Genomic DNA, 25,017 nt, shown 5'->3' with positions numbered 1-25,017 from the left:
AGAACTGTTACATTACAATTTCTTATGTCGAGAATTTGAATTGTATATGGTAGCTAATGCTGGCTTTCAGGCTGTGAAAATTAATAACTTGTAGGTACTCCATGTAACTGCTTTACTTCCACGGGGCATGGCTACCCTGATAAAATGCTGCACTTCACGATAATAACTGAACGCCAACACTACTATTGTTAAGAGGCTGTTGTGCAATAATTTTTTAAGATAGCAAGTTAGCACGAAGGTTGTGTTATCTTGTGAAACTCGACAACCTAAGGCATTCATTGGCACCAATAATGGTCATGCTAGCTTATCAAGAAGGGGGCAAAGTTGCGTAATGCTCCACAGTTTGGCTAAATTTTGGTGAGGAAACACTGGCTTGGCCATTTTCAAAGGGGTCCCTTGAACTTTCACCTCAAGTTATCTGTATGGAAATGGGTTCTATGGTTTACCCATGAGTCTCCCCTAAAGAGCCTCTGTATTTTTATAGGTGCCCATGTAAACAGATTAGAGCAACGCTGCTAAGGCATGGCTCAACTGCTGAACATCTAGAGATCTGGAGTCTTGCCTATTTTTTTTCCGTGCGATGCACACAGTTTTGTGCAAAAGCAGACAGTGAAAATGGTCTTTTGATGATCATATTGACATTGCTACAGTTAAATGTCTATATCTGTTACTGACATGACAAAAATATACATCCTTTTAGCTCTACCCTTCCTGTCTCCGTTTCAAAGTTAACACCCTCTGACAACGTTTCTGTGGACAAATTCCTCTCATTTGTTGACACAAGGCTTTACATTGTGAAATATCTGCAGGCCTGTGTTGTTGACAATGCAGTGGCTCGCACAGCTCCATATATGGGCCGAGAATCAGCTGTTTATTGTGGAATACTGTAGTTATAGCAGCAGAAAGCTCTGCAGCAGCAACGCTGTCCCTTGAACACCTTACACGTGCGAACAGCAGCAGTTCAGCGAGGCAGCTGTCACACGCTGCTCATGCAGGCAGTGTTGCCAGGGTGCTATAAACTTCAATAGCATAATATAATTGCGTTAATTCAGTGATAGTTTTTGGTTTTCAGGGGCCCCATCTCACCACCCCTATGAAAAATTTCTGGGAGCACCACTGGTAACTGATCAGAGAACTTGTAAATGGCAATAAACAACTTCATGCAATGATATTGGTATGTGTTTGTTTCTCACTGGCTCGAAGGTGTGCATTAAAACACTTAAACTCAAGTTTAATCTCTGTTTAAATGTAGCTACTGATTTGCAAATAAAACCCTTGTAACCATGGCAATATGAAGAGACAGCAGCAAGCCAAGTAAACAAACCACTTGCTTTGTAAAGTCAACTCACTCACATGATAAAAGCAGGATAAGATTATGGTATGACCAAGGTGAGCAGCTCAGAAGTGCATGGGTAAATGATTTTACCACAAGTCCCAGAACTCTGCCTTTGTTGAATTTTGTAGTTGTTAACCACAAACCTCATCAGATTGCTCCTGATTTGGTTTGACCCCTCCCCTCAACACATTGCCCTTGTTTGATAAACTGACTCAACTGACACAAAATAAAATATACAAAAGTTTTATTGTAATTTCACAGTCATTATTCACACGACATGGAAAACACAGGCAAGACCAATCTCCTTCTTTTTTTCGTGTTCACATACAGCAATATCAGTTCATGTAGTGGAAACACAGTCGAGGCACTGAGTGGCTGAATTAGTAGTGGTCATTACAATGACAAGAAAAAACAACCATGTGACAATACATTTTTGTTACAAGTGACAAAATACAAATCATTTTCAGATAGCAAACAAAGAAATGTAGTGTTTCATGAAATGTCATTTTTCAAAATAAGGTAGGTAGAACAATTTGAAGCCTCTTCTTCCACGGACTGCACAGCTGATGTAGATCACATGGTACACTGCAGGAAATGCAGGCAATGATGTCATTAATATCAACTAAACAAGATGTGCATTTACTGGTACAGGCCAGGGTCAAGTAAAAGAAAAGCTCAAGGAAACATAGGATGCATTTACCTCCAGGGATGAAGAGAAGGAATCCAGGTACAAAGAAAATAGCACTTGAAACACCTGTAGGGACAGTTTCATTAGTGAACAACACTGATCAACGCAACCACACATTCAGATAATGGTTCAACATTTTGAGAAATATGCTTATTTGCTTCCTTGTCAGGAGCTGGATGAGAAGATCAACAACAACAATTAACCTGTCTCTGTTCAAGGGTAACTGTCTAAAGCTCACTCATTGACATTTTATATCTTTTTTTTAAATCACTTCTAAAAAAATAAAGTGTAAAGATGGACATAAGAGTGTTTCCCAAAATATCAAACATTTCTTTTGAAAGAGATTCCAACAATGTACTGGCTGCAAGTATCCTCCTTTTATCCTTTCACAAAAGAATGATATTAAAGGCAACTACTTTTGATAGAGTTGCCTAACACAGAAAACAGACACTTTGCCAAATTTTCAACCAGCTTTGTATCATAACAATGTGAGTAGTATGTTTGATGAACTGTCTCAAACTTCCCTCCGTCTTGCCAGCACCCAGATCTCCCTGCTCACTTGTTCTAGGGCTGTTACTCAAACTACAGGAGATAAAATGAATTTGGCTCTTCTAAACTTTTGAAATGTTATCGGACTGAATGGATCAAATTTCGACAGTGAAGCAAGTCATTCTGTGTGGGTTGTGGCTCTCCAAAAATGTATCCACAGATTAACAGATGTCTCTTTCACAATGTAAGTCTAATGGGCCCAGTAGCATCTCGTGTTGACCTGTGAGTTGCACTTCCACTTTTGGCCACTATGTAAAATAGTGCCGCACTGCTCCTAGAGGCTTGGTCAAAACAGATAAGCTTGCATTAAGTCACCCCCCAGCAGGAGCGTTAATTAAGCCCTTTTCTAATGCAGCACCTTTTTTAAGTTATTTTTTCCTCATGTGACAGGTAGCTCTAATTTCATAAATAATTGTGTCTTTCTACTACTTACACGGCCCAGACGACCATCTATTCCAACAAAGAAATACCCCTTTAACATTATCCTTTTATTTTAACAATTTCTGCCACTTGTCACTTGGAAAATGTTCTTACCGACAACTTTGTAGAGTAATTTATTTCTCTCTTTCTATCTGTACAAAAAATTCAATAGTAATGGTAATAGAAGGTTAAAGCGCAATGACAGCAGAAAAGTTGTAACCTGAGACAATTGTTGGTTCCTGACTTAGTTACAAACTACAACTTCACTGTCCAAGAATTTCACTACCAGTTGTCAAGTATAATACCTGTACAGCATGCTGCTACTGTGTACTTTATGCTGGAACATTTTAGGTCCATCTCTCCCACAGGTTTTTGTTTTTCAGCTCTGTTCCTTCACACCAGTAGTAAAAGCAGAGGTATGAACAGGACAGATGTGTCCTGGATTGAGAAACACTGCTTTTTATCATCAAAAGGACTTTGGCCTTGAAAGACTGGCGCTTCCTCACCAGTGTGTGTGTGTGTGTGTGTGTGTGTGTGTGTGTGATGGTGTCACAGGAACAGTGTGCAGACAAGATTACACACAGAGCTGCCAAGCTTTGTTTGTGGGACGCCAGAAAACATTCATAGACTCCAGTCAAAACATACAGTTCTGAATTTTACCATGTAAATACACAGAGCAAAGAACATATTTTTTTATTTGCGCACTAGTTTAAATAAATAGAGATATTTTTAAATGGGAGTTTCTTTTCCAATTTATTTATTTGTTTTGTGTTTGTGAGTTAGTATTTGCTTGTAAATTAATCATTTGCTTAATTTTAAGTTCTTTCATACAATGTTTGTTTTCACTGTTTTCCTGCCTCTATATCAGCTCATACAACAGAGCACACACTTAGCATTACGTGCTTTTTGAAAATGCTTAAATTATTGCTGATAACTTGCATCTGGACCAACAAACTTGTGTCATTACTGGATATCAAAATCATAAAGTTTACCTCGATGGTTTATTTTCCTTACCTGCATTTGGATTCAGCTGTATGACAATACCTGTGAAAATAAGAGCTAAAAACAAACAATACAAAGTACATCAGTGAGGTGGGGGTGACAACCAAGTATATATAAAAAACACTTTTTTTCATTAACTGATAACTGGCATCTTTCATACAGAGAGGATCAACAAGGGGACAAAGTTCAGTGTGCTAAGCATGTGTCTGACACGGCGCTAAACAAACTACCTGGTCTGAACCTTCAAAGCTACTCAAAGCAGTATTCAAATAATAGAGCACATGCACAATTTCACATGAAGCACTATTTTGTCGCAAAAAATAGTTTCTCTGCTGTTTCCATATTCATTTTTGATCTCAATCACTTAAATGTCTTTTTATTACTTTATCAAAGAAAAAAGGGATAATACATTTTAATTCTTAAACCATCTACTGTACGTTTCCAGAAACTAATCTTAAAGAGCCAATTTGAGCAAACATGATTCCAGTGACACTAGAATAAACATGAGGAGAAACATTGGAAACTGTGAGGAAAAAAAGGAGGAGATGGCAGAAATAAAATAAAAGTATTTTATTTTTTTATTTCTCGAAAATAATATCACAATATTTTTAGGCTATATTGCGATATAATATAGATATCACGATCACTTTTGAAATCAACTCTAAAATACTGTAAACTATCCAGGAAGAGGAAGGTTATTTAAGTGTGGGAGTGGCCTATTTTAATCCCTTTTGTTTGAGACCATGCTGCAAGCTGAGTGTGTTTGCTGATTCTGTGAGTTAATCTTTTCTATCTCCCTTAACTTTAGCTTATATTTGAGTTATGATATGTAGTGTGTGAAATAGGGTATGGTGAATGTGCTAGGAAAGGTAGCATCGGCACCGTCGCTACCTGGAGCTCGCATAAACGGAGCCTGGGTTTGTTGAAGGTGGCAGTGCTGTTTGGGCTGAAAAAGCCTGTGAGTTTATCTTCTCTATCTCCTTTAACTTTAATTATATTGGAGTTATGTTATGTAGCATGTGAAATAGGGTATGGTGAGTGTGCTAGGAAAGGTAGCATTGGCATGGTCGCTACCTGGAGCTCGCATAAATGGAGCCTGGGTTTGGTGGAAGGTGGCGGTGCTGTTTGGGCTGAGAAAGCCATGTGTAATGTAAGGTAAAGGAGGTTGTTGGGTTGGTGCGGGGAGCAGTGAGAGCTGGATTAGGGGAGTGTCTCTGGGACGCCAGAGATCACTGTCTAGCCTCCTGGAGGTGTCGTGGGACCAACTAGATGAAACACTGGTGAAAGGAGGTTCCCACCTGATGACCCCAAAGACATGTTAGTTATCACTGCTCTTAAGCCTTGCCATAATAGCTTATCATAGGGCTTAGGAGGTTATTCACTGAGTGCTGATCCTTTATCTAGAGCACAAATTTTTTTATTATAAAGTTAAGTACTGTCATAACAAAGTTAAATTACATAATGTTATAAGAAAAGTTAAAGTACTTTAAATAAAGTACTGTTATAATAAAGTTAAATAAAGTATTGTTATAATTAAATAAATCAAAGTGGAACCACTGGTGCTTTTATTTCAAAGCACTCGGCTCACCTTGGGCCAGAAGTGTTGATGTTTTTGTCAACAGTCACATATTAGCAGTTGGCACAAATTCAAACTGTTGCTGTTGCACCTTTAAACGTGATGATTTATTCACTGTAAGCTGGTAACAAATTAACAGCTCTCCAATTCATATATCAATAATATTTGTAAGTCACATGGGTGCTCCATGGTCACAAAATGTGACTAAATAGTCACGGTCTGGAGCCCTGAGGCACAGACACACAAGCCTTCTCTGCTCACACTATCGGTAATCTCATTAACTTCAGCTGTTACCGGGGTGCAGTTAAAGGTGATGATTTATTCATTGTAAGCTGGTAACAAACTAACAGCTCTCCAATTCCTATGATAATAGTATTTGCAAGACACACTGGTGCTCCATGGTCACAAAATGTGACTAAATAGTAGGGGTCTGGAGCCCTACAGATGAACACACCTTTCCTGCTCACACACGATCACTCGGGAGAAAGTGATCTGGATGGGCAGAGGAGTTTTTGTGTGACGTATCATGTTTGTGGGTCTTTCTTTATGTGTGTCTGTGAGAGGGAGAGAGCCACAGGAGAGAGCGAGAGAACTTAAACGCCGAAGCAAGTCTCATGTCAGTGGCTTAAAAGAAACAAGACAGTTTATATTCCATATTTGGGATATAGTCATTTTGTAAATTCCACATGGAATAAACTGTGATAGACTGAGTATATTCGATATATCACCCACCCTAGTCTCTATGTACAGACTCTACAATGTAGAGTCTGTAGGCAAACCCCAGAGATCTTGCCTCTGGAAGAAGAGCGGAAGAGCCCTGGTTTCCGGTTGTAGGCTGTTTGTAGTCCGCGTGATATTGACCAATCACGTTTGAGCCGGCTGCAGTTGTTGCCAGGTTAAACGGTCCGTGCGGTGAACTAACGAGGCGGAACATAATTGGTGTCACTGCAAACTCTGAATCCATCGCAATGGTTCAGCATATTTACTTATATATAAACGGAAGTCGGAAACGGAAATTCACCTCCTCCGCCCAAATCAAACCAGAATGCCAAAAAATTGGGGGTCTGCCCCCAGAGGCTGTATCGCCATCTGCCGGAAGTCAGACGCCGAATACAGCCGATGGGTTCCGAGAATGCGCCCACCCAGACCAGTAATTATTATTTTTATTTCAACTGTTTTGATTTTTTTATATTTCTGTATTATTTTATCATTCTGTTCTTTCACTGCTTTTATGATTTGTAACTCCAGTATTATTATGTCACATAATGTCATAAAAACAAGACTTACCAACTCCAGTGATGAGGAGAAGGAACGAAGCAAGAACAACTTTCCTGTTTTTCTTCACCAGCGGGTGGGACACCCACCTGAGCAAAACAATTTTTAAAGTAACTGTGTTTGTTGTTGTGAGTGTGATACGTGTGTGTGTGTGTTTGTTTGAACTCACCCACAGCAGTGTGCAGAAAGCTGTGTGACAGAACTCAAGGTGCTGAAGGACCACTGAGAGCTGCAGTAAGACAGAGTGGCAGGGTCGCTGTGGAGAGAGCACAAACACACTTTATCTCACATTCAAAGTACATGCAGGTAAAATCACATCAGTAGCTCCACCTAGAGAACCCACCTGATTTTGAAGAAGTTATTGAAAGAGGAATTTCCATTGCTGCCCAAGGCATCTTCATTTTCCAGATTCTAAAGGAGCAACACATGATAAAGGAGTTGCAGTTTCAAGAAAACAACTTTTTTTATATACTTTACTTGCACGCACAGAAGGTGTGTGTGTGTGTGTGTGTGTGTGTGTGTGTACCTGATACTTTAGGTTACTGTGTTCAGGGGAGCCAGTAGCAGCAGGTGAGGGATGAGTCTGAGGTTTAGAGAAAGAAAGAGGACCAAATGTCATCTCTCCTTCTCTGTCCTTGTCTCTGCCCTTCCATCCCTCTGCCTCTCCATCAGACACAGCTCCCTCCTCATCTCCCTCCAATACAAAGGCATCATCGATACTAAACTGCGTTGCCATGGTGACTGCCTCTTACACCCCGAGGTCCTGTGGCTTGATGCTCACTGTGGGTTCAGAGTAAAGATCAGTGTTATTCACAGTACATTTGTACTCTACCCATTCTTAAGAAATGGGACAAATCATGGCCTACCAAACAATTACAACTAATCAACATTTCTAGTAGAAGTTTAGAAGTTCAATTTTTTAAACTTATAAACTTGCCATGTCAGTAAACAGCCTCGTCCCAGACAAAAATTCACAACTATTAATAGTTAAAAAATATGTTAAAAGCCTTTAAAATCGAAAACTAACAGTGCATACTAATAACATATGTGTAAAAATGTACTTATATATTCATCTTTGTTTTAAAATAACTCCGTTACACTCATTAATTCTGCAGCTTTGATATGTCTTAAAAAAGTTGGTTGCTAACAAGTGGCTAAATGAGACTACAGAAAGTCATCATGCCAAATACGGCTTTACAACCTTGTTGTGGTGGCAACACTGAAGTCATGTGACCGAGGACTGGTTGGTTTATAGCTCTATAACGTTAGCTTTTTACTTCTGGCTATTGCATTTAGGCTTCAATAATCATGAGAGTGGCGTTCGTTTGTGAAGATTATCTGGTTGAACAACACGTGTAAGTATCATAAACATTTGTTTGCCACAGAGACTGTGACAGAAAGACAGAGACAGACTTTTGTCTCTTTTGTTCCATCAACATCACCTTATCAATAAACATTTAGATAGATTATTGACATTTGTGAATCAATGCTGAATTGTCCACGTCTGCCATACAGGCCTTCATCAGCACAGTTCAACTGCCCTGGTGAAGGCCTGTATGGCTGAAACACGTAGGCGTTTTTAAATGACTTTGTAGCCCAGTTAATGAAGGCTTTTTATAAATGTCCCTCTGAGTGCCTCAGATTGTTTTGAAATGTCAAGACTGAGATTCCTGTATTGAAGAGCACCAGAGGCTGACCATTTTCACACTTTCTGAAGACTCCTGCAGCACTCCATGCATTTCTTTTTTCTGATTAGTTATATTTTTTTCTGCACTCATCATACAAGATGTGTCCATGGACTTCAGTAACTTGAAAATCGAACAGTAATTTCTGTTTTTACCAGTTTCTGGCTATGATAAATGGTGTAATTTTGTCAATTTTTAAAGAAAACATGCCTTCCAAATCTGCAGGTCTTCTTTAGAAGTCTGCGGTAAAACATACACACAAAATACAACCATTTAAATGTGTGTGCCCCTCCCCTAAGCCAAAATATAAAAAAAACTCCCCAATGCTTAGAAAAATATTTGACATGCCCCCCTGGTTTAAAATAAACTGAGTTTATTTTAATCAAAATTCCCTATGGTACTCTTAATATGTGGTTTTTGTGCCATAAATGACACACAATTTTGATGCCTTTATGAAGTAAAAATAAGGAAAATGTTTTTTAAAAAACACATTTATTGAATCATTAATCTCTGTTTCTCAAATGATATGAAAATGTATTGAGGATATTAAAACGTTTAAGAATTATTATAAATTCTAGTCACAAAATATGATACTGGATAACTGTCCACACCTCATGGTAAAATGCAGAAAAGCTCCAAGTGTTAAAAATCGAATAAAACCCCAAATCTCTGCTGCAGGCATTACTGTAGCAGTGTTGCCAACAACACATTCAAATATTACAAAAAATATGAAATCCAGTTTATCGTCTGAAAACTGGCTGTTGGCCAAAGTCATCTGGGATAACAAGCAATCGCTAGCAATTTTATGGGCCTTTCATATGTGTGTGTGTGTGTGTGTGTGTGTGTGTGTGTGTGTGTAAATATATATATGTAAACATAGTCAGACAGGATTTTACACAATTGGGTGGGACCCCGAGAGACCCCCAAACAAGTTTGAAAGGTTATAAAGTCTCTACATTATTCTAGGGACTAAATTTCTGTGCCATCTAAGATAACGTTAGAACACTTATCTAGTGTTGTTTTTATGCAAATGTATTTATTTAATATGAGAAGTTCAAGGTTGCACATTTCTATAGGTAGCCAAAACAACTTCCTGATTAAGGTTCACACTGAGTTTTGCCATACGAGGTGACAATTTTGTCATATAGGATAATTTTGTTTATCACAAAGACAACTTATCAACAGAAATTGTGAGGGAGCAACTTTATGAAAGCATTAGAGTAAATGCTTTCATAAGCATTCATAAGCACCCCTCCCCACCAAAATAAGGGTTTTGTCCCAGTTTCCAAGAATGAGTGACTTCACTGTAATGGGAAACATTTTATATATGTCTACACAGCCAGGACAACAGTGGAGTTAAGAAGCTATTAAGTTTACTGTAGGGACTTGTATTTACATTTAGGGTGTAATTTCTGCCTCTGTCAACTTGAGTATTTCTCTTGAAACAGTTGAGGAACGCGTGCGCGTGCCTCTACGCACACAAAAGACTCAGCGGCTCCATACCATCTCGCTATACAATAAACTTTACCACCGTGTACGAAGCTAAAACCGCAAATATGAGCATGAAGTAAGAAAACTGTTACAGTACTGCCTTGGCACGGCCTAACGTTACATATTTCAGCTGACTGGACCACAGTGAACTAAAGTGAACCATGAGCTCACTGGTTGTGTTGTTGGTCCCTGCCATTGTTTGTGCTCTTTCCGCTACTCGATCAGATGACCAGGAGGAAAACTTACTGTCTGAAGTTAATCTTTTCTCCGAGGAGGCTCAGCTCGACTCCACGCTGCCAGCACACAGGTCACATACTTGTACACTCTGTGGAAACTCTCTATGATGTCTTCTTACTGCTCGTTGTTTTGTTCTTTAGTACGAAAAAAGATTTTGTAAAAGTTTTGAGTCTCTTGCTTTTTTTTTTGTTCAACACCCGGCGCTCGATTGCACACGTCTGATTACGCCCAAAGGTCTCCTCGGGAGTCAGTGCACTGAATCGAGTGTCGGTGTGTCGATCGACATTTAATCTCACAGGATCAGTGGAAGAGCAATAACTACACTGTAAAAAATGCTCTATTACAAGTTAAACTCCCGCATTGAAAATGTTACTAAAGTAAAGGTATGTATGTATAAACAGAAAAATATATTTAAAGCATTAAAAGTAGATTAGCATGTGTAAATGTGTAGCTAAGCAACATTTGGCTGTTGTAGTTGAGGTGGAGCGAATTTTGAACTTATTTTATGCCTATAGGACTGCAACTTATTGACTGGTTTTGCTAATCAGTTATTTCCTCGATCAATCAACTCAGTTCAGTTCAGTTCAATTCGGATAGTGAATAGTGACACCTTCACAATTCTCTCTTTCCAAACAATAGTCCAAACCTCATTTTTTGAAATTAATTAAAATAATAAAAAAGGAAAAGCAGCAGAAGTTCACCTGTGAGAAGCTGGAATCTTGAAATGTTTATTATTTTGTACATGGAAAAAATGACTAAAATGACATTCAAAGTAGCTGCTGTTATTTTTTTTTCAGTTGTCTAATCAATTGATCAGCTGACTGTTTCAGCTGCGTTGGAGTGGGACACTTAGGCTTCTGGATAATTAACAGTGTTGATAGTTAAACACAATAACTGTTATTGTGTTAATTCTGAATATTTGCTGGACAGTAAACAGAAGTTTAGCAAACTTAGTTTATTAAACCAAATTCCTCCAGCTGATTCTATTCAGTAGCAGTGTATTTGACCACTGAATACTGTGAATACTATGAATAATGTATGGATGCAGTTTTATTAAACAGAGATATTTAAGGAAATATTGTCATGCTTAAATGCATGATAAGTTTTAATGCTTAAACAATGTTCCACTGTACCAATAAACGTGTCCCACTTCACCTTAAATCACCCATTGTAATGCCACTGTTAAATGTTCTTGAGCATTGACTCTATCAGCTGTTGATGTATGATGTCTCAATAATATTGCTATTGATTTAACCATTAGTTAAGAGGAAATGATTGTATTTTAAATTACTTTTTAATGGGATAGTCTTTTGTTAATATATAGAGTGTGAAGGTTTTAAAATTATTTGCTTAGTTTAAACAGTCTTGAGGGTAAAACCACCTTGTTTTGACCAAATGACGTGAATGTCATCTCCTAATTTATTCTTTAGATTGGATAGAATTCAGAGATGGCTGTTATGTTATTTGGTAATTTTTAATGTGTTTATTAACAGCTATTTAAACACTATTTAAAACCCTTTAATATATTACAATCAAATTCAAATTAATAAGCCTATTTTAAAAACCCCCATTTGGGGTTAAGCCCTGAATTGGCACCGTAATTGGAAAACTAAGATATAAATTAAGTGGCAATGTGGTTTTCTAAATTATTAGGGATTTTTAATCCATGCAGAAAGCCCTTTAAAAACACCAGTTACAGTCCATTACTCTATTGTAACCCTAATCCTAATGACCACAATGACATCTTAAAATAAAACACCAAATATGATTTATGGAAATTATGGATGGAAAGAATAGTAGACAATACAATATATTAGTTTTACATTCTTCATGATGTGATATTAAGAGTACTATGTATTTTAGCAACTGGACTCTCTGTCTAAATGAGTAAAGTTTCCACAGTTGCTTTGGTTGTTCCACCATCTGCCATTTCTGCTACTGGGGACTTGTAACTAAAATAAAAAACTTACAGTAACTATACTCTTATGTTCAGGGGTAGCTAAAACAAAAGCATTACCCTCTTTCTGCTTTGGTTGAGCAGTGGTTGACGCACTTCCTCTGTGCCGTATTATATGGAGCCTTTATTTTCTCAGGAGATCATACCCAGTGACAGACAGAATTGCACAGTAAAAGTGAGGCTTATAGGGAACCAATCTAAATGCCGATGGTGTCATTATCAAATAGCCATTACATTGTGCAATCGACATTTACTTCATAAGATAAAGCAAAAAGTTGTCTATTTCCACTTTAATAACTTCACTAAGTGGTAAATCAAATTGGGAAAAGTACCTCCAGCTGAGGATCATGATAGGTCGATACTTAGACACATATAAATAAAAAACTGTTCTTAATATACTAATTAAGTTAATGACTCCATTAAAACACTGCCTCCATCACTTTGGTACTTCACTGATACATGTTATGATTGTTGTCCACAAATGTGACAACCCTGTTTTCTGCCAATTAGCACAAACTCGGCCTGTGTTTGCCCTCCGCTTGTGTCTGTGTTTATCACCCAGTGCAACCTTCGGCAAAATTAAATCATGTAAACACTTCAGGCAAAAACATTTTAATAGGCAAACTGAAGATGAGCCAAAGTCAAACTGCTTATCCACCCCCAACTACTCATTGCTATGTTTCACTTGCCAAGATTAAGCAGTTACAGTTGATGATAACAAAAAAACAACCTATGCTTAAGCACTGATATCATGCTGTGATAAAATACTATATCTTTGCAATGTAAAAATGAATGCAATAAGGCAAAATAAAAACAGGACCTTGAATCATCCCACTAGTGTCTGTTGCCAACATGTGAAATCATGTGATTTCCAGCAAGTCAGACGACCTGCATTATGCAAACAAACATCTCTAAACCAACAATCACTGATTAGTGGTTGCTGGCTGCAGTTTAGAGGAGCAGACAGTCAGAGGTGGTGAGCGGGTGTGGCAGAAATATTACTGCTAAAAACTGGTGACTGAATTTGGATACATTTGGAAATCCAAGAGGTGTGAGGTATTTAATGTCTCTACTTTTTTGATTAATCTCTGAACCAAAGCAGAAATATACAGATTACTATGCATTACTGTTATATAAAACTATACTTTATCCTCTGAAATCTTTTATATAATTAATCTCTGACAAGGATGTGTTTTTTTGCAAATGGAAGCTGTAGCTAAATGATCATAGTTTTAAAAGAAGGATTCATCACTGTGGTTCACAGATTGCACCACATTATTGATCTTTTTGCCGGCTCGATGCCATATTCATTTGGAAATCCTCACTTGCAAAACAACTATCAACTTGCCAAATGCTCCTTTTACTCCTTGTTCTGCTTTAGATGAAACTACAGGCCGTACTCTGCCTCTTGCTGCTGCTCGTTTTCGAGGTAAACTTACCCAAGAAATGTAGCATGAGCTCTTCATAGCTCAGGCCGAATGTTTCCAAATATCTTTATTGTTATACTACATGACCAAAGAGCTGAAACATCATCCTCCTTGCAGCTTTACGTCAAACATATAACTCTGTGTTTCTGTTTAGCTTTCTTCATGCAGACATTTCGAGGTGATACCTGGTTCTAATCTGGAGCTGCCCTGTCTCTCATTTCAAGATGTCTACACTGGAGGGACCATCACCTGGAAATTCAATGGTCTTATAACATTTATGTAACTACAACCACTGTACTCACTGTATTGTAAATGTACACAGTTATACATATTTTCAATTTGATTTTTTTTGGAATACAGGTGAAGATCTAAGTCTCAGCGCTCAGTCGCCTGACTCGCCAAGAATGAAAAAGGGTGGCATGGTTCTCTCTGTATCCCCTGTTACTGCCGCCAGCCAGGGCGAGTACAGTTGTACGATAGAGGAGAACAATCTGGAGATGTCAAGTACATACACCATTGAAGTTGGTGAGGAACATAGATGCATTTCCCTTTTATCACACACATTTGGAGCATTTTGAATTTTGGTAGAATGAGTATAACATTTAACAAAAAGCTTGTATCTAGAAGAGTTTGAAGTGTTTGTGCCTTTTTCTGCAGTACACATGATCTATACCATGAAGGTGACCCAAGGCTCCACAGCTCAACTCCAGTGCCATTTCCCAACTTCCAGCCAAGTCACAGCCAATGCACTTTGGTTCAAAGTGGACAATAATGGCACGAGGACACAGCTGGACACTGAAGACGAGTCAAGTGATAACAGAGTGAACCTGCTTTATCCACTCGACCATGATCAGACCATCACGATCAAAAACATTGTCATGGAGGATTCTGGAAATTACTTGTGTGAATCTGCTGGGGGGCAAACACTGAGCTCAGTATATATCATTGTTCAAGGTAGGTTCAGCAACCTTTTCTGTTCTACTTATGTTACTGCAAACTATATGTACAATTAGGTATTTTTTCAATAAGGAAATGTGGATACAGCATTTTTGTACATTTTTAACTGTCTGCTTAACTCTCTTTCAGTTGCTCCTACTCCTGTCCCTCACTCGTGCCTTGGCTTCACCGCAGCATGGGAGCCCTGCCAGGATGAGAACAGTCGCACAGGGGAACCCATTTTGCAGGAGTCCATCACAGAGTTTTCAATGAAGCTGTATTCTTACCTCAGAGAATCACAACCCTCCAGCAATCTACTCTTCTCTCCTATCAGTATCAGCGGGGTGCTGTCCCATTTGTTGCTAGGTATGACAAAAAGAAGAAGGTTCCTCTTATAAAAATGAATCAACTAATATAACTAATCATTTAATCTTGAATATTTTAAAAGTATTCTTATTGTCAACAAATCCGACAAAAAGACCAAGTATTGCCCAGGTGTCAAAAGTCTGCTTTGTGCCACAGGCCTTCATCATTGTCTGTGTTGCATGCATGCTTATATTCTACTGTTGTTCTAAATATGACAATATTCTGAATTTGATGTTGGTCATATAAACAGCATATTCCATTTAATATTCAAAATGAGGCCTTTTTCCGACTTTTCCAATTAAGAAATGTGAGACATGCCGGTATTATTTGGGTTTTAGGAGCATTCTTTGGACATGTATACAGCACATTCAGTAAATGCGTCTAAATAGGTTTTTTTTACTACCATTTGCGACTCATGGCCTCTTGTCTGTTTACATTTGTAGTCAGAAGGAGAAACACACCTTCCTTTTAAACATTATGAAAGACTTGAATATTGACAGATTCTAGAATATGTGCAAATATCGCAGCACAAGAAGTTGGTTAAAGGCATGAAAGAGTGAGTCTGTGTTCACATGATTCAACAAGTCCACCACTGGTAAGAAACTGAAAAATCCTATTTTGATGCAGAGAAGCAAAATGACATGCAGCTTCAGCCAGTCTGCTTTACCATGTTTTGACATGATAAATGACATGTTTGGGCGCGGAGTATACATGGCTGCATGGAACTGGTATATTAGTGGAATGTTCAGTTTCATTAGCAGTGTAAACAACTGAGTAAAAATATTGTCTTTTTCAGAACAAGGGCAAAAAACAGAGTATTTTGTGCATGTAAACATAGCGACTGTGCACTGGGTCACATGTTGCTTCATTATGAGAAATGTGGGCACTGTAGTTTACTTTGAGTTGATCTCTCATACATTGTCCCGCTATGGGGTGCTGTTTGTAAAGTGGCGCGCACTGAAATTAACAGCAACATTTTGCCACATTTAACTTAAGACAATGTTTAAAAAAAGTGGTGTGAATTTTTTAAAGTCACTTTTTACCACATTTATAGCAATATTTGAAATATGTTAGATATAATGTCACAGTTAAATGTAGATATTAAATGTTAAACCTAAATGTTAAATCTGAATCTAAATGTTAAATGTTAAATCTAAATCTAAATGTTAAATATAATCAAAATGTTAAATATAAATCTAAATGTTAAATCTAAATGTGCTTGGTGAAACTTAATATTTAGCTCATATGCAAATGCACACTACCAACGGAAGTACCAAAATAAAAGCCTGGGTGGTCAGACTGTGTTTATAGCATCAAATAACAAATTAAAACCCAAACTAATTGGAGAAAATGAACACGAACATATATCAGCGTGATAAGAACTACCTTAAATGACAGAAACCATGTTTGGGGAAATTTTTGTTTTTTTTTTAGTGTCCCATCTGCCAACATGGAGGGTGCAGAATTTATGGGTACACTCCACTGTCGGTCACTTTCTCCGTGCTCTCCTTGCTTGCCAACATGCCAACTTGTCCGGCGATTTAGCTGAAAACACTGGAAGGGCCGTTTTGGCCGCAATTCAGAATTTCAGCAGTGCATCATTGGTGACAGCGACAGTATCCACCATAGAGCCACCACAGCACTCAGTAAGTGTGTTTTCTAACTCACGTAGCATATGTTCCTTATGTTAAGATGTAAGGTATATGAAACTAGCTAATGTTAGCCCAGTAGAGATTTGCTGCTAGCATCAATGTACTTCACGCATAGCGTATTTGTTTCGTTTTTGACCACTGGACATTGTAACGTTACAACACACAAAAAGAAAATGTCACTAATATTTTGTAAATGTCTCCTCAGGCTTCCACCAAATCTCTACTGGGCTAATGTTAGCTAGTTTCATATAGCTTACATAAGGAACACATGCTACGCAAGTTAGAAAACAAACTTACCGAGTGCTGTGGTGGCTCTATGGTGGATACAGTCACTGTCGCCAACGATGCACTGCTGAAATTCAGATGGGACACTAAAAACTCAAAGCACACGTCAAATAAAATTTCCCCAAACATGGTTTCTGTCATTTAAGGTAGTTCTTATCACGCTGATGTATGTTCAAGTGTTCATTTTCTCCAGTTAGTTTGATTTGACCACTCAGGCTTTTATTTTGGTACATCCGTTGACCGGCAGTGTGCATTTGCATATTAGCTAATTATGTCGTTTCACCAAGCACATTTAGATTTAACATTTAACATTTAGATTCAGATTTAACATTTGAATTTGGATTTAACATTTAGATTTAGATTTAAATTTAACATTTAGATTTAACATTTAATATTTAGATTTAGATTTAATGTTTAGATTTAGATTTAACATTTAACATTTAGATTTAGATTTAATATTCAGATTTAGATTTAACATTTAACATTTAGATTTAACATTTAATATTTAGATTTAGATTTAACATTTAGATTTAGATTTAGATTTTACATTTAGATCTAGATTTAGATTTTACATTTAACATTTAGATTTAACATTTGGATTTAACATTTAGATTTAGATTTAAATTTAACATTTAGATTAACATTTAGATTTAGATTCATCTTTTGGATTTAACATTTAACATTCAGGGCTCTAGTTTCGCAGACCGGGTGAGGCGGGGGCACACACCTGATTTAACAGATTTAACATTTGGATTTAACATTTAGATAAACATTTAACATTTAGATTTAGATTCATCTTTTGGATTTAACATTTAACATTTAGATTTAGATTTAACATTTAATATTTAGATTTAACATTTAGATTTAGATTTAACATTTGTATTTAACATTTAGATTTTACATTTAGATCTAGATGTAGATTTTACATTTAACATTTAGATTTAACATTTGGATTTAACATTTAGATTTAGATTTAAATTTAACATTTAGATTTAGATTCATCTTTTGGATTTAACATTTAACATTCAGGGCTCTAGTTTCGCAGACCGGGTGCGGCGGGGGCACAGCGCACTTGCGCTTCACCAACTGGGTGTGGCCAGGCGGATTTTGCAAGTTTGGCACACCGTGCGCCTGGCGCAGCTACTCCTCTTTCCCACCTCCGTCCCTCCTACCTGCACAAGTCGGAAAGAGGGAGGAGAGAAGGTGTGGAGTGGGTTTTACACACATCACACCAATCAAATGACCCCTCTCCTCGCCCTTAAATGCGCCGCGCGAGGGCGTAATAAGAGTTTACTCAATTCGCCATGGCAGAAGAGAGCAGCAGCGTCAGATGGCCAAACTTCTCCCAGGAGGAAACTGATGTTTTGGCCTGGGAGGTCCAAGCTCGCAGTGTCCGAATATATGGAACTGCGAGCAGACCTCCACGGGCTGATGATGCAAAGGTAGCCTGGGAGGAGGTCACCACAATTGTAAATCAATGTTGCGTTTCTCTCGTGCGCGCACGCTCTCTCTTTCTCTCTTGCAGTCTCACTCTGTTTCTTTTCTTTTGGCTTTTCTAAGATGACAGATGCTGAATATATACTCCCTATCTGATGCTGTGGCTGTTTGTGGTTGGCTGAGAGGGATGTCAACTCATTAGTTTGCAGCTGTGTTAATCAAATCAGGTTGGGTTTCCATTACGCGTGCCAAACATGCAAACGGTGCCAATCCCCTTTGATCTGACATCACATGTGACGGGACAGTCGATATAGAGATACATTTATGTGCTGATTGCAGATAGTTGCATTGAATAGTGTTTTTTTTGGGTATTTATTGCATCGTTAATGTGCCTGATATTCTGGAAACCTGCCTGTGAGGTTTTGGTGACGTGTGCGCACTGTCCGCCGGTCAGCCAAACTTCGGTTTACACCGGCTGCGCTCCCCCTGCTGACAGTAGACCTGGTTTCAGCTGGCAAGCTTTTAGCGCACCTTCAGCGAAGCCTTTTGGCACAAAACTGTCACTGCGCCAAGCTGGATCTGTCGACACCTCCCCCTGCTGCGCTGCCACACCCATCTCAGCGCACCTCGGTCTGCCAGACTACCAAACTGAGCGCGCCTCGGGTTGCGCTGCTCGAAACGAGCTCTGCGCAGGGTTCGCTACCCTAAATATTTATAGGCAGCCCTGTCGCTAGAAGAAAATGTTGGCATAGTATGTTTCTGCAAACCACGAATATGTTACATTTGCATCTTGTATGATATCAATGTTTCTAAAGTGACGTACTATCATGAAGAGGTGAAAGGACTTTTTCTTTTTCTTTTTTTGTCTGTGTCTGACACCAGAAGTCACTGACCAAGTGTGAGTATTCCACAATGTCAAAGTGAGATCAGGTTAGTTTTTCCAGTGGGGATAGTGCCACAAAAACAGTTGTTTTTACCAAGACATCGCTGGGTCTCTTGCAGGGATCCAAACATGATCAGTGGTTCTGCCTCAACCTAACAACACATTAACCACTGTGTTGTTAAAACATAAAGTTTCAGTGTATCTGCTACATAAAATGCAAATGTAATGTATCTGTGGTTTGCGGAACTGTAGGATGCCAACATTTTTTCTGACGATTGGGTCGTTACAGGTCCACCTTCAGTATAGGAACAGCTGGGCTTAGGGCTGATAGCTACAGAAAGGAAGAGTAGGTCTTGAGGGGACAGATCAACGCATTGTTATTTTCCTTTTCATAGAATATGTTGACAATAAAGGCCTTTGCACACAAGTTTTGGAGTCAGTGTGTAAATGTGAGGTTGTATTGATTTTACGTGCAACAATTTTGGACATTGTGTGCAAAGGCCTTAAGAAAAATATAGAATAACACCAATGTTATCCTTAAAAAGTCTTTGGACTAACAAACAACATCAGCCCTGTGTCATCTGTGCACATGTAGACAACATGAACATTTATATAACTTGGAAGTTACATAAAAGATGTTTTTCACTTTAAAATGTCACAGGGGTATTTCTGTACTTAAATTAAATGTCAGACATACCTTGCAGCTTTCAATACCACTCTAAAGTACATTAGGCCTGTGTCTATCTATAAATGGTCTTTTCTTCATTCTGTTACATTTAGGTGCCAGGGATAACACCCGTAGAGCCATTGAGACGGCTGTCAGTGTGCCTCATGACTTCCACTGTGTTCACCTCCAGATGAAGAAGCTTAGAGAGAAGTTGGCCGGCTCCTTGCAGATGGCTTCTCAGATCTACTATAACCCTTATAGTATTACTATCACTGTGTGAAGATCACAAAATAGCTTGTCTGCAGTCAAAGAGATTGATGCAGAGATTCTGAGTGCATACAAAAAGATCCCAATCTCTGTAGCTCATCATGGTTTCTCTGTTCTCCTCCTCAGATATGAATCTGAGCGAGTCCTTTACCAACCAGTCCATCCAGTTTTATGAAGCAAAGCCCACCAGGCTGCTGGAAACCAGTGAGGAAAACACACAGATGATCAACAGCTGGGTGGCAAATAAGACCAACAATAAGATCCAACATTTGGTTGACTCTGTATCACCCAATACACAGATGATGCTGCTCAACGCAGTCTCCTTTAGCGGTCAGTAAAGTGTGTGTGCATAAATGTGTGGATGCCCATGTGGAAGTGATGGAAACTAAAAAACTCTGTGTGTGTGTGTGTGTGTGTGTGCGTGTCTGTGTGTCTGTGTGTGTGTGTGTGTCTGTGTGTGTGTGTGTGTGTGTGTGTGTGTGTGTTTTTCAGGTCAGTGGAAGGTCAAGTATGATATGAAACCCCGGAAAGGACTTTTCACAAAACTGGATGGTGATATGGTGTCGGTGCCAATCCTCTATCATTCGCGATACATGGCAGCTACTAAGTATGTAGTCGAGCTGAAGGCACACGTAAGGAACAGCCAATACCCACTTTAACCCACCCATTCACACAGAGTACAGCTGAGGTTTGTAAACTGTGAGGAGAGTAGAAGGGGGCCATGGGAGATGTGAGGTAAAGATACTGTGTGAGATGAAAGGGGAAACTGCATCAAAATCCGCACTGCTTCTTCAAATCATAGCTCAGTCAAATCTGAGGACACTGACATGAAACATTTGTTTACATTCAGTGTGACTTACAATCTCTCAGAATATCATTTCCATCATGAATAAACATCCATAAATCCTCTTAGCAATCATAGAAAAAGGATGCTTCTTATGACTCAGAACCTGTTTGAGAATCATCAAGTTTTTAAGTTTTCTTCAATATCAGTGTAAACCTGGGATAGCTGCCTATAAATCTATACTTGAATTGCAAACAGTAACTGTTAATAACCACTTTGGCAAACATGTAATGGTGCCAATTTGCCAAGGGGTAAAAGAATACAGGCAAAAGTCTTCGAGTAACTAGCCAACTGAGTGTATGACAACCACATGATTTGTGGATTCCTGTTTTGAAGCCTTGAATTTGGCATACTGACCATCACCATCTTGGATTTTTGGAGCCAGAAGTGACCATATTTGGAATAGAAGGTGGAGCTAACCCTAACAGTAGCTGCTAGCTTGGTAAGCACAGTGCATTTACAGCTATAGTTATCTGCTAATGCTAATGCTAATTTTCACTTGTGAAAAAACAGGCTTAAAACAATTTCTACAAAAATGCAAAAACTAAGTATCCGAGCCCTCAGAGGGTCATGTTATAACCAAACACTGAACAAGAAATTTTTAGGCATAACCAAAATATTACAGTTTAACTCTGATACACTGACAACAGACTGAAATAGCGACAGTGACAGCTACAGCTACACTCTGTGAGTCTGGGGATATGCCATGGTTACGTTACCTAACAAACGTTGTTGTGGTAGCAACCTGTCAATGGGCGGCAACCACCTGTCACTCAAAGCGGCCATGCCCCTACTTATTCATAACTTTAACCCTTAATTACATTTAAACAGGTGAATTATATAAAACTTTTAGCCCTGTAGAGATGTCATGAATGAGGAAATGAACTTTAGAGACCAAAACAGCTTTTTGTACCAGGCTGTAAACACGTTTATTTCTGCTGTAAAGTTGGGCATTTTAACAGGAGAATCTATGGGGATTAACTTGCTTTTGAAGCCAGCCTCCAGTGGCCATTAAAGGAACTGCAATTTTTGGCACTTCTGTGTTGCACCTTGATGGCAACAGTATAAATTTCTTACCACTGGTGCAGTATTGTGGCCTCTGTTTGGTTTAAATCCATTATAACAAAACAAAAACAAAATTCTAAGAGGCTGTTAACTCCTTATACAGGGCACATGCTGCCTGTGTAAAAGTGAATGAAGATTTTACAGAATGGTTTTCCATGCCCTCTGGTGTTAAACAAGGGGATGTTCTATCGCCAGCATTATTTGCTGTCTTTATCAATGATCTGGCAAGAGAGGTAGAACAGCTGGGGGAAGGGGTATTATGTGACCATGTACTTACATACATTTTTCTTAATGCTGATTATATTATTTTGCTGTCAAAAAATGAGGAGGATCTACAAAAAAATGCTGATGTGTTGCTGAAGGGTGCAAAAGATGTAGACTGTATCATTTAAAAAAAAAAACAAGTTATGCATTTTCAGAAAACAGGCATAGAAAGGAGTAGTTTTAAGTATTGTGTTGGTAAGAAACAATTTTACAGATAAATATAAGTATCTTGTTATTTTTTCTAGATGAAAGCATGTCTGTTATAGATGGCGCATCAGTTCTAGCGGACTCTGCAAGTAGGCCGCTGGGAGGTTTTATCGGTAAAACAAAAATGCTGAGAGATATAGGATATTCTGCATATTTCAGACGTAGCAAACATGTTTATGTCCTGTTTAAGATTATGTATCAGGAATATAGGGTGACAAAAAGTTTTAAAAAATGAACATGTCCAGAATCAGACAATTTGTGACTTCATTTGTTTTGGCATTTGTGGGAGACATGAGGTGAGCATGGTGAGCCTGCATGTGGAACAGGCTGTGGTGTGGCGAGTAAAATATTTAACTGGAGGTTAATGGGCACGTGGGAGAGTTTAAACATTGGGTCTGGGCTAAATGCACACAATCGTTGGCAGAGGAAATATGGCAAAAGCCAAAATTGAGAACTTAATGTTTATTTAAGGGAGACTCCAAATGTGGAAAATATTATTAGTATAACTTATGTCAGATATCACTCTGTGCACAGCTAAAGCATGGTATATTACCACTGTAAATTGAAACTGGAGGATACAAATGTGTGACTGAAGATGAAAGACTGAATATTGTGAGCTGAATGAGGTGGGAAATTAAATGAACTTCATTCTTTTTAAGACAAATATTGTTAAAATGTCAAATTCCTGATTTAGCTTTGGTAATGGTGGAGGATGGGGCTTTAAGTGAATATCTTTTTGATAATGTCATGCATTCTCTGAGTATTTTTTTAGGGCGTGGGATAGGAGTAGAAAGAAAGCGTATAACTGACCCCAACTTTGTTTTGTTTTGTTTGGACTGCGGATTATTGGTCTGTGAAATGGATCAAATAGTATTTGGCACTGATTCATGTAGATGTAGATTTTGTCTTGTTTGAATTTATGTATTGTGTCTTGTACTCATAGGGCTTTGTTTGGGCTTTCTGTTTCTTTTTTGTTGTTGGATATCTCTCGATACATTGTTTGTTGGAGATTTATGTCTTTTTTTTTTTGCCTGATAATGTTGGTGCTTATGTCTGGATGTTATATATGTATTGAGCTGTTGGATGATGGTGGGTTACCATACTGGAATTTTGGGTTTGTTATTGGTTGTGTGTGAATAATCCCATGAGAGATGAGTCATCTAAATGTCCAGACACAAAAATAAAATATTCATTCATTTATTCAAGGAATTTATAGGAGAGTATACCCACTTCCTCCTCAGTAACCTACTCATCTACCAAGTACTTCACCCACCTTATCAACGTTCACTCAACTGATACTTCCTGTTTATATCCCCCAAAAATTTTGGACACTATTGTTCCAAAATTTGGTGCATGATTATCCCCTAAAAATCAAAGTAAGACAAAAAATAATAATAGGAGAGACCCATTATTATGTATATATTCAATGTTGCACTGTCAAGAGAGACCCCCACCCCGCCTACGAGAGTAGACGGGGTGGGGGTCTCGGGGGGAAACACAGTAACACCTGGATCTTTTATTTTGCCAACAGGTGGCGAGGTTGGCTCTCACGGGTGACAACAGTCTTTACATCCTGCTGCCTCGCTCCAACAAAGTGAGTGACCTGCAGCAGTTGGAGGAGAAGATGACGGACACAGCTGTGCGTCAAGTGATTGAACAACTGAAAACAACATCTCCTCAGCGTGTCGAGGTCACTCTGCCCAAAATCAAGCTGCAGGTTGAGCCAGACATGAACTTACTCATTAAGAAATTAGGTTTGTTTGTCTTTCATGCTCTTTTCTGTCCATCAGACTCATTCAGCTACGGAAAAAATAAAATACCACAAAAAAAAAAAAACACTGTGCTTTTAGCTTGAGTATTACTTTATCTACCAACCAGCAAGTCTCATTTTGTATATAAGCATACCCTTCTGCTCTTTTATCTCCTGGTATCTAATCCTTTCTTCCCCCGCCATCACCTCTCTGCCCTTTTCTCTCCCTTTGCCCCCAACCAGGACTGTCATTACTCTTTGAGAATCCCAACCTGTGTGGTCTCTACTCGGAAGACAGGATAGCTTTGGATGATGCCAGACACAGAGCCTTCCTCGCACTGACTGAACAAGGAGTTGAGGCCGGGGCCGCCACCAGCATGGCCTTCTCTCGTTCCTTCTCTTCCTTCTCTGCCCTGCGGCCTTTCATCATGCTGCTGTGGAGTGACCAGGCTAATGTACCACTCTTTGTTGGCAGAGTGACCAACCCATGAGAGAGAGAAACGGAGAGAGGGAGTGCAGATGTAACAGATGGGCAAAAGGGCAGGAAAGAAACAAAGATATTATAAACAAAGCCCATCTGGTAGAATGGAAAATACATGTAATAATCTTACTGTGCTTTAACACTGTACATTCAGTATCAGTATTGCTTCAGGTAGTTACTAAAGTGAGCAGTGACCCTCACAGAAACATCCAGTTCTGAATGTGGATTGTTTTCAAGGATGATGATGAATAAACTCATATTAGCACAACA

General features: G+C 38.7%; 2 protein-coding genes across 5 annotated transcripts; one reads left to right on the top strand and one right to left on the bottom strand.

Moving 5' to 3' along the window:
* Positions 1-1,563: 1,563 nt before the first annotated feature.
* On the bottom strand, positions 1,564-10,408 carry tmem134 (transmembrane protein 134). Of its 2 annotated transcripts, XM_033622974.2 has the most exons (8): positions 10,269-10,408; positions 7,373-7,626; positions 7,190-7,257; positions 7,016-7,102; positions 6,859-6,935; positions 4,008-4,052; positions 2,037-2,090; positions 1,564-1,921 (listed from the first exon to the last, which is right to left on the bottom strand). In XM_033622974.2, exons 2-8 carry the CDS (start codon positions 7,580-7,582, stop codon positions 1,839-1,841), a joined length of 624 nt encoding a protein of 207 aa, XP_033478865.1. In that variant the 5' UTR covers positions 7,583-7,626; positions 10,269-10,408; the 3' UTR covers positions 1,564-1,838. The 2 variants fall into 2 exon arrangements, with proteins under 2 accessions (XP_033478865.1, XP_078020206.1); XM_078164080.1 differs by lacking the exon at positions 4,008-4,052.
* Positions 10,307-25,017, top strand: serping1 (serpin peptidase inhibitor, clade G (C1 inhibitor), member 1). 3 transcript variants are annotated; one of them, XM_078164035.1, is made up of 11 exons: positions 10,307-10,329; positions 13,598-13,645; positions 13,798-13,906; positions 14,004-14,168; positions 14,301-14,597; positions 14,730-14,945; positions 19,983-20,129; positions 20,263-20,466; positions 20,629-20,768; positions 24,048-24,270; positions 24,510-25,017. In XM_078164035.1, exons 2-11 carry the CDS (start codon positions 13,598-13,600, stop codon positions 24,755-24,757), a joined length of 1,797 nt encoding a protein of 598 aa, XP_078020161.1. In that variant the 5' UTR covers positions 10,307-10,329; the 3' UTR covers positions 24,758-25,017. The 3 variants fall into 3 exon arrangements, with proteins under 3 accessions (XP_078020161.1, XP_033478862.1, XP_033478863.1); XM_033622971.2 differs by lacking the exon at positions 10,307-10,329 and adding an exon at positions 13,116-13,272; XM_033622972.2 differs by lacking the exon at positions 10,307-10,329 and adding an exon at positions 13,117-13,265.

The sequence above is a fragment of the Epinephelus lanceolatus genome, chromosome 3 (assembly GCF_041903045.1).
Source record: "Epinephelus lanceolatus isolate andai-2023 chromosome 3, ASM4190304v1, whole genome shotgun sequence".
NCBI classification, from domain to species: domain Eukaryota; kingdom Metazoa; phylum Chordata; class Actinopteri; order Perciformes; family Serranidae; genus Epinephelus; species Epinephelus lanceolatus.
This window is presented reverse-complemented; position numbering and strand designations above follow the sequence as displayed.